Here is a 14,086-nt window from a genome sequence, read left to right as displayed (position 1 = left end):
GCCTGAACCCCAAGTGTTTCAGGCAGGGGTGAGCAAAGGCTAGGTACATGGGAGTCCTCTCCTGTGTCTGTGTCTTCTCCCTCCTGCACGCCCTTACCTCTGCTAGAGTTTAGGGAGGGGGGAACCACTGAAGGAAAAAGTTAGGGTCTCCAGGGCTGGGAGGGGTCAGTAGGTCATGGGGTGAGGTCCTGCTAACCAGAGCATGCTGCCAGATAAAAGACCAGGGACCTAGATTCTGGAGGGTTCACAGGAAAAGAATTACTGTTTTTTTCTTCCATTACAATCCAATTAAACTCCACTTATTAGGAACAGCCCTCTGCCCTGCCCACAGCTCAGCCAGGCAGAGGTGAAAGACATAATCTTGAAAGTAGATGAGGGATGCTGAGCAGGGTGCCTTGGTCTCATTCCCATTTAGCTATCCCTCCCCACTTCAGGGCTTGGAGATAAGTGGAAACATCCCCCAGTCACCTGATCATCCCGCCACCCCACCCCCACCTCCACCCCCTCACCTAACAAAATCTCATCTCTACCAAAGATTGACACAAAGTGGCAGTAGAAACTGAACAGTAGCAGCTTGGGCAAAGCCTACCCTCAAGCAAAAGGCCAATGGTGTGAAAGCACAGGGCTGACTAGGGTTGATGGGAGGATACAGCAGGAGAAGTTGCTGAGAGTTTCTGCAAACAGAGGCAGGAGATAGTCCTACTCTGCCGTCTCCCAGTTTGAAAGAAGAGTTTGGTTTAAGATCTAGGATTCCTTCTAAGACCACATAGAACCCACAAGCTACTTTTAGGGTGAGAACTCAGTAGGTCTCTTGCACTTGAAGCGTGACCAAGTGGTACAAGAATGCTGCTTCTAAAGGCCGACTGCCTGAATTTAATTTAAGTCCTGACTCCCAACTCTTTCCAGCTGTTCCACACTAAGTTACTTAACCTTTTCGGACTTCCTTTCCTGTTTCATAAGCTGGAGCTATTAACTTGCCTCAAAGTGTTACTATAAGGATTAAATGCTTTTTAAGTGCTCACAACAGTGCCTGGCACTCAGTGAATACCCACATCTGCCAAGTCTGCCATGGCAACCCCAGGACTCCGTAATAGAAAACCCACCTCAGTGGGACTTCTCTGTTTAGAATGGACTAGGATAAGAAATACAAGAGGGAATGTCTGCCAAAAGGGACTCTCAAGGCCAGCAACACATTGGTGGCATCTACCCCAGTCTGATGAGTGCTGTTGGGGTGGGTACAGGCTGCTGAAACCAGAATCAGCATGGAGATCAGGGCGGCAGTGACAAAACTACCACACTGCTATCAGAAACCAAGTGAACACATGGGACTCAGCTCCTAACATGTTGAGTGACTCAGTGAGAAGGGGACAGGCCCTTCAGCTTGTCTGTGTTCTAGATGGTGTGACACTCCGTGGGCGCTCAGGAAATGCTAAAGCTCACAAGGAAGCATAAGCCCCGCCTGCTCCAGCAGCACAGGATGAGGCCAGGCCAGGCTGCACCTCCCAGGTTTGCCACAAGGCTCCCTTCAGATGGTTTTAAAAGACTAGATCCTGGGGCGCCTGTGTGGTTCAGCGGGTTGAGCTTCCAACTTCGGCTCAGGTGATGATCTCGTGGTTTCATGAGTTTGAGCCCCACATCGGGCTCACTGCTCTCAGCCTGTCCGCGCAGAGCCCGCTTCAGAGCCTCTGTTCCCCTCATTCTGCTCCTCCCTTGTTTGCACTCTCCCAAAAACAAATGGTTAAAAAAACAAAAAAACCCAGCTAGGTCCTGACCGAAGGCAAGAGGACTCAGGTGCTTGCTGGGCACCTTGCCGGGCAGCAGGGGAGGGTGGTACCAACCCAGGTGTGGAAAGAGAATATTTTACTCCAGTACTTGCTATTGGCTTAATAGTGGGGAACAGCAAACAGGTCAGAGAACTTCCGCATCAAAAGTTCTCTGGTGAGGACTAACCATGAGAATTGGCTTCTGTACTTTGTTTATATATAATAAAAATATATTTTTAATTTTTTTTAAATTTATTTTTGACAGACAAGTGTGTGAGCATGAGCTGGGGAGGGGCAGAGAGGGAGACACAGAATCCGAAGCAGGTTCCAGATTCCAAGGTGTCAGCACAGAGCCTGACGTGGGGCTCGAACTCATGAACTATGAGATCGTGACCTGGGCCAAAGCTGGACGCTTAACTGACTGAGCCACCCAGGCGCCCCTATATTTATTTTTAAAAGTTTATTTTTGAGAGAGAGCAAGCAGGGCAGGGCAGAGAGGGAGACAGAGAATCTGAAGCAGAGGCTCTGAGATGTCAGCTCAGAGCCTGACGAGGGGCTCAAAACTCATAAACTGTGAGGTCACGACCTGAGCCAAAGTTGGAAGTTTAACCAACTGAGCCACCCAAGTGTCCCGATTTATATTTTAAGTATAAGGCTGTATGTATATAATGGACTCACACAGGATACATCATGGGCTATGCAATGAGGAATCACTTTTCAGCGTCTCTTCCATCAGAATGTGACTTTTCTTGCCCTCTCCCCATCCCAAACATACTTTACACTTTCAATTTGAATGTACACAATGAGAAAAAGCTATGCTGAAAATACAAAGGCCTCACTGTTCTGCAGAGATTTTGTCATAAACACCAAGAAAGTTTACAAAACTCTATGGCCACTGGAACAATTCTGGAAGGGGGTACTCTGGCCCCCACGAGGGTTGGCCCATGCATGACAGAGACCCAATATTCTGACAACTTTCGACTCAAGGAACCGACTGCAAGGCTCAGAGTTTGAGGCCTCAGCTACCTGTTTTACTGGGAGACGGGTCTATGTAGACAGTATGAGCAGCCAAAGGCCACACACATCTCAACTTTTGTTACTTCTCACTGAAAACCGCTAATTTGGGATTCCGGTTTAAAAGCCCTATAATTAGTGGCTGAAGATTTTACCTAAAATGGGTTTGCCAAAGCTATCTGCCCAGAAACGGCCAGCAGCATCAAGATGTTTCACTAATGCATCAACTTCCTATTCCAACTCCCTTTCCACCCTGTCTCTCCTGCAGTGCTTAACAAGCTACGCCATCTGAGTCTCTCTCCCTGAAGCCTGGTGACTAGACTACATGTGTCTCCCCCTCCTAAATTAGCCTCTCTAGAGCAAACTGGGCCCAGCTTCTGTTGTCCTGCACTTGGGCTCAAGTGAGCCCAGCCCTCAGTGAGCGGAGATCCAGAGTGCAGAACTTCCCATGAGCCCCTTCTCTAACATCTGTGGTTACCCCTGCCGTAGGAACCCACTCCTAAGGTGGACCATGGGGGCTGATAGCAGTCCATCCACACTTCGCTACTCACACACACCTTTGGGGAGTTAAAACCTGTGACAGGATGCACTCGATCCAACCATTTACCAAGATCATCTCCTAAGTGCTAGGGAGGAAGTGGCCATCCTGTGGTACAGAGCTTGCCTCTGAAAGGTGACCAGGCCTGCACTGCCTGAGGCCATGAGTGTGGGCCCCGTGGGGCCCCCATCAGGCAGAGATCACACATGACGGAGTATCTGGAGCACTTGTTAATCCGTTATGATTTATTAGCTGTACAGCAGTAGGTCCTCCTCCCCAGCTTTCAACCCCATTACATATTTTATTACAGGTCTCATGTTGGTGTCCTAAAATAATGAAAAATATCACACAGTACAGCTAAGTACAAAATGCATCAACCTAGAGTTTGATAGCTAACTGATGGCTCTTTTAAAAGCAATACACAGAAGAAAAAAGTGTTTGAAATCAGCAAGACTGAGGCTCTCTAAAAAACACATTTTAAACATGTGACAGTTCATGTGCAAGAATCACTTTTTAGTTGGTTTTGTTTCACATTATTATTATTACTTTTTTTTTTTTTTTTTTTTTTTTTTTTTTTTTTTTTCAGATCCAAGGTTTAAATTACTGACCTAGTGAAATTTTCTGGCCCAGCTTTTAAGGGCTGCTGTGACCCACTCATAATCATCCTTCTGCTTGAACAGAGGAGTTATAAAACACAAAATTCAGCTACAAACAGAGCAAAGAAAATGTGGATGGGAAATCATAACTGAAAGTTAATTGTACAAGGTTCAAATGCTGGCTCCATGGGCTGGAAATCCGATCTTCCACGTGGGTGTCCATCACTAGCGGCAGTAGTCTGGGTGCCGTTCTGCTACATGATTGTGATCCAATTCCTCGTCAACATTTACACACTACAGAGTCTGTGGTGACTTAATTTGCAAGTAATTAAAATGCTGGGTTTTCTTACACTGCACTTCTTTTCAACCTCTTAATTAATGGAAAAGATTAAAATGTAAAAAAAGTTATTTACAAGCTTGACCATACCAGAAACTCTGCCAAGAAAGAGGCAAAGCCTTCAGGACAGAAACCGATCGCAGCATGCCGTACTACTGGTGTGCAGCTGGCTCCGAGCAAAGGGAGTCAGGGAGAAGCAGAAGCAAAAACCAGTTTAAAAGTGTAAGTCCTTCCCAAGTCTGCATTTACAATTAAAAACTCTCCTGGGAAGAAGACCTAGAACTCTGGGAAACCTGGTGGCCATTCTGGAGTGGTTTACCATAGCCAAGAGAGAGGGTTCAATGTCTCTGTTTCCGTCTAAGAAAACCAGTCAGGCATCAACACTGTCCTCAGCACTTCACAGTAAACCCTCAGGGACTCAGAACATTCCATGATTTGCTAACATCAAACAGCAAGTTCTAGTTAAATCACATTTTTCTAACATCATCCTTGAAGTTTTAGTTCTCAGTATGTTTGGTAAAATGGTGTAAAATGATGCTTTTCCCAAAGCCAAAAGAAGAAAGAGGGAGAAAAATTAAGATGCAGGCCGTTTAAACACAGCCCAGAGCAGTCCTGGCGATGAGCAACGCCCTGCCATCACCGGTCCATCATGCTGAGGATCATCTCAGGCGTGAGGTCTCCGTTGGGGGCATCTGCGGCGGCTGGCTGGGCCTCCTCCTCCTCCCCTTCCACGGGCTCGGCGTCTGGCTCTTTTTTTACTTCAACTATAATGTTCTCAATTGCACCTGTATTCTGGTCTTCCACCTGGATGATGGCTGTTGCTGGCAAGAAAGAGCATGAACAAAACAAATGCTCCATTAAAGCCCCTGAGGATTGCAAGGGTCCTTTCAGACTTGACACTAAATGGATGTCAGCAATGCAGGAAAGCCTCAGGGAGAACACAGAGAAAGCCAATTAAAAAAAAAAAAAAGGCTCAATGACCTAAAATGTGGCCATTCAAAAATCCCCAATACTCTAGAAACCATCAGTGAACAAAAGGCAGACATTCATCTTTATATGCCTCCCAAATTACATATTATAAGCCTTAGATTTCCTTTATATCATAAAGTTGAGCTTTACACCAATGCAAGATAGACAAAAGATGCAGACAGCACATGACGAAGAATACCTCACACTGTGTGATGCAGGACTGTGTTAGAGGCGACCCGCCTCTAGCGAGAACATGCCATTCCTGATTCTGAAGGTCTCCCACACCCAGGGCCCTCCACCAGTTTTTTCACTCAAGTATGTGTAGGCAAAGAGGTTCCCAGGACCTATAGTTAACCAACCTCACACTCTCCTGTGACAGACATCTATACGTGGGGTTCAGGAAGTACGTTAAAAACAACTTCTTAAATCTTGCATTTGTTAAGGAAAAAAACCCCACCAGCTTTCAGGTATCCAGACAATGAGAAGAATAGAGACCTGAGTCCCCCAGAGCCTGCTGTCATGGGGGCAGTGTCCAATACAGGACTGCTGCCCACTGCCACTTGTGATGTGGGGTACAGGCTAAATACCTCTTCTGTGTCCGCTCTTAAATCAGAAGGCGAGCACTTGAATAAGGCCTGGAATTCTTAGGAGGAACAATCTCAGCACAGAAATTGCTTTATCCCTCCATCCTTTAAAATTTAGCTCTTTTATATTCATTGCCACATCAATTTTGCCAGCTGACTCTAACTGTGATGGTCTTGTAACCCCTACCACATTAGCAGTACCTATCTTGTACAGCACGAGTACCCTTCTACTCTGGACTTCTCACTGAAGCAGAAGAGGCCTCTAGCATCTTCCTCAGGTGTTACCCAGTAAAAACTAAACAACTGCTTCCCAAGAGTTTGTTCAGGGTGTGACCTTAACTTGTTCTCATGGCTTAGTTTCTATCTTTCCCCAAAACAAGGACCCATATGGCTCCTCCACATGCTGGGAGAGGATGCCAGCCTACTGAACTGAGACAAGTAACTTACGCTGGGTCTGTTTGGGCTGGTTGGTTCTGCCAGGGGGGCGTCCTCTCCGCTTCTTGGCAGGTGGTGGGGCTGGGGTCACAGGCTGAGGCTCTGGCTCGGGTTCAATTTCCACAGCAGGCTCCTCCTCATCCTCATTGTCATCCAGATCTGGCTCAGCATTTTCTTCTCACGAAATCAGGAATAACAGGTGGTGGGGCAAGAAGAAGTATGGTGGAAGAAAAATATGACACACACATATCACATATTCTGTTATGTCTAGTTACGTATTTATTTTAATAGAAATCCATGTAAAAATGCTTTTGCTAGAATTTTTGCTATCAACATTGACAGAGTAAACTGGTATTGTGGTAGAATTAATAAGCAAATCAGCTTGAAGACTACTATTCATACTTTATATGGACTGGATATTACTTTTTTCTTTTAGCTGTAGACGTCAGAATATTGAGTTTCAAATTCTTAACAGGCAACTCCATCATATGCTAGATAGACAAAAAAAACAGTGTTCAAGCTGAAAACATACGTTCCCTCTATTATACAAGGACAAAGCAGGACACCTAACCTGAGACAGACCCTTGAAGATGTGCTCCTGCTTATCTCTGAGAGGAAGGTGTATGTGTGTGTGTCAGAGAGCAAGACAAAACTTCCTATTGCACTGTGACGTCCTATTACTAGGATAAGCAGTGAAGAGTTCTTTTAGGACTATTATTGATGTTTTTTTTTTTTTTTAAAGCCAAGTTTTTGGACTTAATTCCCAGCTATGTCAGATTCAATGGGTCATTCTCAACTCTCTAATTTTCTCTCTGATGCCATGATCACATAAAGGGAGACAGGACTATTGTAGAAAGAATACTGACAAGGAGCCCGATGATATGGCTTTGAATCCCACATATCTTACTAGGTGTATGTAAGGTGTCCCTTACTAGGGACAATTACCACAGTGAATCCCAGTTTCCTTGTATGATCTCTACACTTACTGCTGATTTGAGGATCAAAAGGACTGAACTAACAACACATACAATATGCTTTATAACTTACACTCTCTAGCACAGACATAGCTCTTATTTACACCACAGATCACAGTTTTTAAATTCTCCATTATTCCATTCAGGCTTCATTACTTCATTTAATAAGAGGGGTTACCCTCATTTTATAGAAAAAGTGAAAAGCCAAGTGACTTGTAAGGCACGGCTGAACTGCAGCAGGCAGAATTCACCTCTGGCCTCTGTCTGGGGCTGTCCTGCTGCCCCTCCCCGCTCACCACAGCACACAAAGCGCCTTCCCTGCCTTCCTCTCAGAAGCTCAGGTTATACAGTCTTCCCCTGGGTCCATACATTTAAATTTAGATATCAAAGACTAAATGCTTTATCTTCAGGACAAAATGCCTTATTTGTCAAATCCTAAGTGAAAATGTGGGGAATACATTGGTATGTGGCAGTGTGTCAAGAACAAGATGCTTCCCTGTTGAACTTATTCAAGCCCCCTATTGCCTAAGTTGGCATAATGCCTAGAAAACCAAACAAATTCAGTCAGAATTGGGGGAGAAAGCCACACAAAGAAGGTTAATAGGGTCAAAGGCTTATTGGCTTGGAGAGATTTTGGCAAAAAGCCTTGAAAATAGCAGTAGACTCTGCTGGTTAATCTCTGCAGGCAGAACTTCTGGGAGAGAACAAATATGACTGTGTGGCCTTGGTCAGCAAAGGGATGGAAGGCCCTGACTTTCTGGGGGGGGAGGGGGGGGATACAAAGACACTGGGTACAAGGCCCAGACCCAAACTGTGCTCTACAAGCCAGCAGTGCAGAAGCCAAAGGAGGAATGGCAGAAATCTACTGGGAACCATCAGTAAAATCTTTAGCTGAAAGATGCTCTGGTGAAACATAATTAGGGAGTGAGGCTGATGGTGCACATCACCAAGAAGACTAAGGGCCAACGTCTGTGGCAGAAGGAGGCTCTGTAACTAGAAGCACTTACAGACATCCTTGAGCTCAAGGTTACCCATGGATCTCTGGTGGCATTTGGAGCCTGTGACTTCCCCTGGCTTCTCCCAACAGTCCATTCATTCATTTCTTAGCCAAACAAAGGGGTCCCACAAAGATTCTCAGTAAAGAGTGGTGTGGGGTTTTTGTTTTTTCATGTTTATTTATTTGTAATTTTTTTTTAATGTTTATTTTATTTTTGAGAGAGAGAGACTGTGGGGGAAGAGGGGAGGGGCAGAGAGAGAGAGAGAGGGAGACAGAATCTGAAGCAGGTTCCAGGCTCAGAGCTGTCAGCACAGAGCCCGATGCGGGGCTGGAACTCGGAAACGGTGAGATCGTGACCTAAGCCGAAGTCTGATGCCTAACCAACTGAGCCATCCAGGCGCCCCAATGTTTATTTATTTATTTTAGACAGAGAGAGTGTGTGAGCAGAGGAGGGGAAGTGAGAGAGGGAGAGAGAGAATCCCCACACTGTCAGCGTAGAGCTCAAACTCTACGCAGACTCAAACTCACAAACTGTTATAGCATGACCTGAGCCGAAATCAAGAGTTGGACACTCAACTGACTGAGCCATCCAGGTGCCCCAAGGGTGGTATGCTTTTATAAAGATTAAAGCAAACCGACATTTTAAAGGAGGCATGTTTACTTAAAACCCAGTGATGAAGATAATGCTTAAAATAGATTTCTAGAAAAGACAGCAAAAAATAAATTACTCTTATGCTTACTGAATGAATAATCTCTCAGAAAAGTTCTAAATAGAAAAGTAAAGCCTTTATTAAAATATACAAAATACACAAAAACTAAAAAGGACCTTGTTACAGATCTAAATATAAAAAATCAGTACTTTCATAAGCAAGTTTTAGATAAAATCAATAAAGTCACTGAAGTTCTCAAACATGTTCAACCTTCAAAAATTTCAATCCCTCCCCATTATTACTGAAGCTTCTCCCCAAGTTTGTTTATTTTGAGAGCGTACACATGTGCGTGCACACTGAGTGGGGAAGGGGCAGAGAGAGAATCCCAAGCAAGCAGGCTCTGCACTGTCAGTGTGGAGCCCGATGTGGGGTATGAACCCACAAACTGTGAGATCACAACCTGAGCCAAAACCAAAAGTCAGATGATTAACTGAGCCACCCAGCTGCCCCCGCTCCCCATTACTTCTAACAAGCATGCAAAAGACAAAATGAAGAGCCTTAGAAACACATAAGGCGCCATCTATAATCTTTCCAGTCCGATGGTGCTTCTGGGGTAGTGTATTCCCCAAAACAAAACCCCTTTACATACATCTTTTACCATAAAAAACTTAAATCTTTAGTCACAAATGTGCTTTCTCAACTACTTGGCCAGTAGTCCAAGTATCCACATTGAAAAAGCCTACCATCATGAAAAAGTGTGTACAATCAAATGTGACTCCTATGTTACCGACACTCTTGTTCTCCCTCCCTCTTCATGACTCTAGCACCTCAAAACCATACCAGAGCACCTGGATTTCATGACTAGAAAGGCAAAAACACCCCAGAAAGCATCAACGGTAGGAAAATAGGCAAAATGTTACATTTTAAAATTCAGAGATTAAGGTAGGAAGAGAAAGGCTGACCTTCATGGATCTGATCAACACATCTCAAGGCTAGGCTGACACAGGCAGTCAAACCAGAAGTTGGTCAAGATGCTTAAGCAACCTTCTTCACGTCCATTAGATTCATTGCTCAAATCTAGACCAGCTTCCTAAATGTAAAAGTTATGAACATAGAAAAGAAACTCTGCTGGCCTTAGAATATTACTAATCTGAGTAAACTGAGTCAAGATATTAATTTTGCTTTGGCTTTAACTGAACATGTAACATGTAAGACATTATCAAGCAATGGAATACCAGGAGAAAAAAAAAATGGCCCCAGAAACATACTAACTGCTGCTGTAAAAATATACACATTAGGGCGGCGCCTAGGTGGCTCAGTTGGTTAAGCGTCCGCTCTCGGTTTCAACTCAGGTCATGATCTCAAGTTTCATGGGATCAATCCCCGCATCAGGCTCTGCGCTGACAGTGTGGAGTCTGTTTGGGATTTTCTCTCTCCTCTCTCTGCCCCTCCCCAGCTCTCTTTCCCTCAAAAACAAACAAAAAAAACAAAAAAACAAAACCAAAACAAAACAAAAAAAAACCCCACAAAAAACCATACACACATTAGGAAGACTAGAGGTTACAGAAATTAAGAGTGATTGGCCTATCTCTATATCCCAGCACATCCTATATAAATGTACTGGCAGCTGGGCACCAAAATCTGTGTAACTAAATCAAGAAACAAGGTACTCACCACTGTCAGAGGAGTCTTCTTTTTTAGAACGCATCTTTCTTTTTCTTCCACGTTTACTCTTCTTTGTTTCCCCTCCATTTTCCCCTTCTACGCCATCTGGACCAGCACAATTATCAGCATGTCTTGCCATGGTATTCTAACAAAAGAAATAAAACCTTCATTCATATTACTAAAAAAGTTGATATCAGAATTAGACGTTCTCTTATTTTAGCTTAATAAATAAAAATTTGGGGTAACCATATTAAGTCCAAATGTTCTAGTATGTGTTAATAAGCACATTCTGAACATATTCTCCTCATTCAGGGGAAATGGCCTCCCTCTGGAGAGGGGAGACAGAGGGGGGAAAGGAAGGGAGCGAGAGGGAGACAAAGAAAAGTCCATCAGAAGAGGAGGCTGCATCCTCTGAACAGGGGCTCAGCAGCCTGCAGACAAGAGGAACATGAGAGATCAATCAGACCAGCTCCCTGTCCTGTGCAGAATGGCTCTAAGGGAAGATCCAGGACAGATCTATTCACAGATACTGAGTTCCCCTTCAGCAGAAGGGTTCACACATGCACAGAGAACCTCGAGGTGGGGATGAGTGGCCCTTTCCAAATGATAAGGCATCCCTGTGCTTATAACCTCAGTGGAAAATCAAGAACATGGTATTAAGAACCACAACAAGGGAAATAAAGTTCTGACTCTTACCCGGCGTGTAAATGTTTTCCCACACTTAGAACAGACAAAGGCTGCAGGGACAAAGTTGGGGTCATGATAACGTTTGAAGTGCATGTCAAGGAGTTGCTTCTGGCGGAAGGTCTTGTCGCAGTGGCTGCAGGCATAAGGCTTCTCCCCGGTGTGGGTGCGCTTGTGCATGATCATGTGCCTCTCCTGAAAGAAGGTGGGGGTGGAGGGGGGGGAGGCCTCAGAGCCTGTCACAGGGCTGCTACACTAGCCACAACCTACATGCATGTGGTTGACAGGCCTTTCTCTCTGAAGGATCTAGGCTCAAAACTACCTGTCCAGGGGATAAAGTTGTCTCTACTGGGGTATAAAACTGCTTCCATCAATTCTAGTATAGATATGCTCCCCCCTCCTGGGCTGCTTGTCTTGATCTCCCCCAACCAATAGGCCCCAGGAACAGATTCTTCTCTTTTCTCAAGTCCTGGACTTAATTCCCTCAGTTCTGAGAAAGCAGCCAGTATTTGGCCTGAGGGGGAGGTAAGCTGTGACCGAATAAAACATCAGGTGGGGAGAGAGATGACAAAATTGATGAGTGAAACCTGTGGTGACATTCCTCATACATCAGTCTGAAAATACCATCCTTAAAAACAGCCACCATACAAGGAATATAAAAACCCTCTGATAAAACCTGACACTGACAGGGAATCAACTGCTTTCTAACTATGAAGGTCTCTACCTGTCTGCAAGCGTAATCACACTGATCACACTTAAAGCGCTTCTCGTTCTTGTGTGACTTCTGATGCTGGATGAGGGCATAGCGCTCATGAAACACAGCATCGCAGTATCGACATTTCTTGCCTTGCTCAATATAGGAATGCTGCTTTCGCAAGTGGACACCTGAAAACAAAACACAAAGCCCAGTCTAACTTGTGAAACCACAAACAACATTTTTTCTCCTTCTTTCTTTTTTTTTTTTTATTTTTATTTTTTAAATTTTTTTTCAACGTTTATTTATTTTTGGGACAGAGAGAGACAGAGCATGAACGGGGGAGGGGCAGAGAGAGAGGGAGACACAGAATCGGAAACAGGCTCCAGGCTCCAAGCCATCAGCCCAGAGCCTGACGCGGGGCTCGAACTCACGGACCGCGAGATCGTGACCTGGCTGAAAGTGGACACTTAACCGACTGCGCCACCCAGGCGCCCCAATTTCTCCTTCTTTAAAAATAATTACTCTGGCTGCTGTACTGAAAATGAATTAAAAGGAGAAGAGAGACAGGTGAGAGAAGATGGTGGCCTGGAAGGAGCAGGGAGAACTGATGAGAGACTCAGGAAGTGAAATCAACAGGATTTAGTGACCAAATACAGAGCAAGGAAGAAGGTAGGTGTCAGAGACGATCTCCAGGTTCCTGGCTTCGAAAATCAAGTAGGTGGTATAACCATTTGCTGAGACAAGGAACAGTGGAAAAGGGCTGAAGCCCTTTGTTTATTTTGGGGAAAGGGGGTTGGGGGGACTTTCAGACCTTCAGTTCTAGATATGTCAAATTTGAGATGCCAATGATATCCAAGTAAGAATAGGTATGGCAAGGGCTAGATAAGCCTAGCTCAAAGGAAAGATTTAGAGTATGAACTGGAGTTGTTAGGATTTGAGTTAGACCATGGGAGCTGATGAAATCACTAAGGCAAAAAGAATGAAAATGAAGAGTTAGGGTATTGCTTTAAGAAATCTATTAGGTTAAAAAAAAAAAAATCTAATAGGTAAGGGGTGCCTGGATGGCTCAGTTGGTTGAGCATCTGACTTTGGCTCAGGTCATGATCTCATGGTTCGTGGGTTCAAGCCCCACATTGGGCTCTCTGCTGTCAGCGCAGAGCCTCGTTTGGATCTTCTGTCTCCCTCTCTTCCCCTCCTCTGCTGGTTCTCTCTCTCAAAACAAATAAATAAACTTAAAAAAAAAAAATCTAACAGGTAATGCTAGTGGGAGGAAAAGAGGTTAAAACAAGGGAAGGCTGAGAAGGAATAGAGAAGACAGATAACAAGCTATAGTGCCATTGAAGCCAAGGAAGAAAGTGTTTTAAGGAGGATGGCACAGTCCACTATGAAGAACACTCTTAAGAGATCAAGAGACATGGGAAGTAGAATGCTCCCTGCATTCAGCAATGCGGTGTTCTTACTGATCTTAAGAAGAGTCACTTTACACAATAGGGTATAAGTCAGATGGGACGGAAATTAAGAGCTGAGGAAGGGAATACTGTGAGGGACAGAATTCTTTATGAGGGCTGGCAGAGAAAGAGACAAGAGTCAAACCTAAACACCCAAGTAACATAAAAAAATAAAATAAATGAACCAAAGATGACTCCTAGAGATCTACTGTACAGCGTAATTCCCATAGTTAAATTTTTTTAAAGACTGTATTTTTAAGTAATCTCTACACCTAACATGGGGCTCGAACTTAACAACCCTGAGATCAAGTTGCATACTCTACTGACTGAGCCAGCTAGGTGCCCTGAATTCCCAGTATATAATACTGTTATTACATATTAAACATTTTCTAAGAAGGAAAAAAAATTTTCTAAGAAGGTAGATCTTATTTAAGTGTTCTTATCACAAAAATTAAAAAAAAGGAAGTTTCCGTGTACAAAAATTTCCAAATTTGGTTAAAAAATTTTTTTTAATGTTTATTTATTTTTTTTTTAAAAAAAAATTTTTTTTTTCAACGTTTATTTATTTTTGGGACAGAGAGAGACAGAGCATGAATGGGGGGAGGGGCAGAGAGAGAGGGAGACACAGAATCGGAAACAGGCTCCAGGCTCCGAGCCATCAGCCCAGAGCCTGACGCGGGGCTCGAACTCACGGACCGCGAGATCGTGACCTGGCTGAAGTCGGACGCTTAACCG

The 14,086-nt window shown here is 44.3% G+C and overlaps 1 protein-coding gene and 1 non-coding gene across 5 annotated transcripts in view; one reads left to right on the top strand and one right to left on the bottom strand.

Annotated features, from left to right (window-relative positions):
• Positions 1-3,534: 3,534 nt before the first annotated feature.
• Positions 3,535-14,086, bottom strand: part of CTCF (CCCTC-binding factor) — a 48,355-nt gene continuing 37,803 nt past the window's right edge. For 2 of the 4 annotated variants that reach the window (XM_023245341.2, XM_023245342.2), the window contains 5 exons: positions 11,931-12,091; positions 11,219-11,401; positions 10,532-10,667; positions 6,249-6,410; positions 3,535-5,069 (listed from right to left, as the gene is read on the bottom strand). In XM_023245341.2, the coding sequence (XP_023101109.1) occupies positions 4,885-5,069; positions 6,249-6,410; positions 10,532-10,667; positions 11,219-11,401; positions 11,931-12,091 (827 nt within the window). In that variant the 3' untranslated portion in view covers positions 3,535-4,884. Of the gene's footprint in view, positions 5,070-6,248; positions 6,411-9,819; positions 9,948-10,531; positions 10,668-11,218; positions 11,402-11,930; positions 12,092-14,086 lie in introns of those variants that run through there. The other 2 variants (XM_023245343.2, XR_006590647.1) reach the window with 2 other exon arrangements.
• On the top strand, positions 12,959-13,043 carry TRNAQ-UUG. The gene has a single exon. It is a non-coding gene; the product is annotated as a tRNA-Gln (tRNA).

The sequence above is a fragment of the Felis catus genome, chromosome E2 (genome assembly GCF_018350175.1).
Source record: "Felis catus isolate Fca126 chromosome E2, F.catus_Fca126_mat1.0, whole genome shotgun sequence".
Lineage (NCBI taxonomy): Eukaryota > Metazoa > Chordata > Mammalia > Carnivora > Felidae > Felis > Felis catus.
Note: the sequence above shows the minus strand (reverse complement) of the source record. Positions and strands in the feature narration are given on the sequence as shown.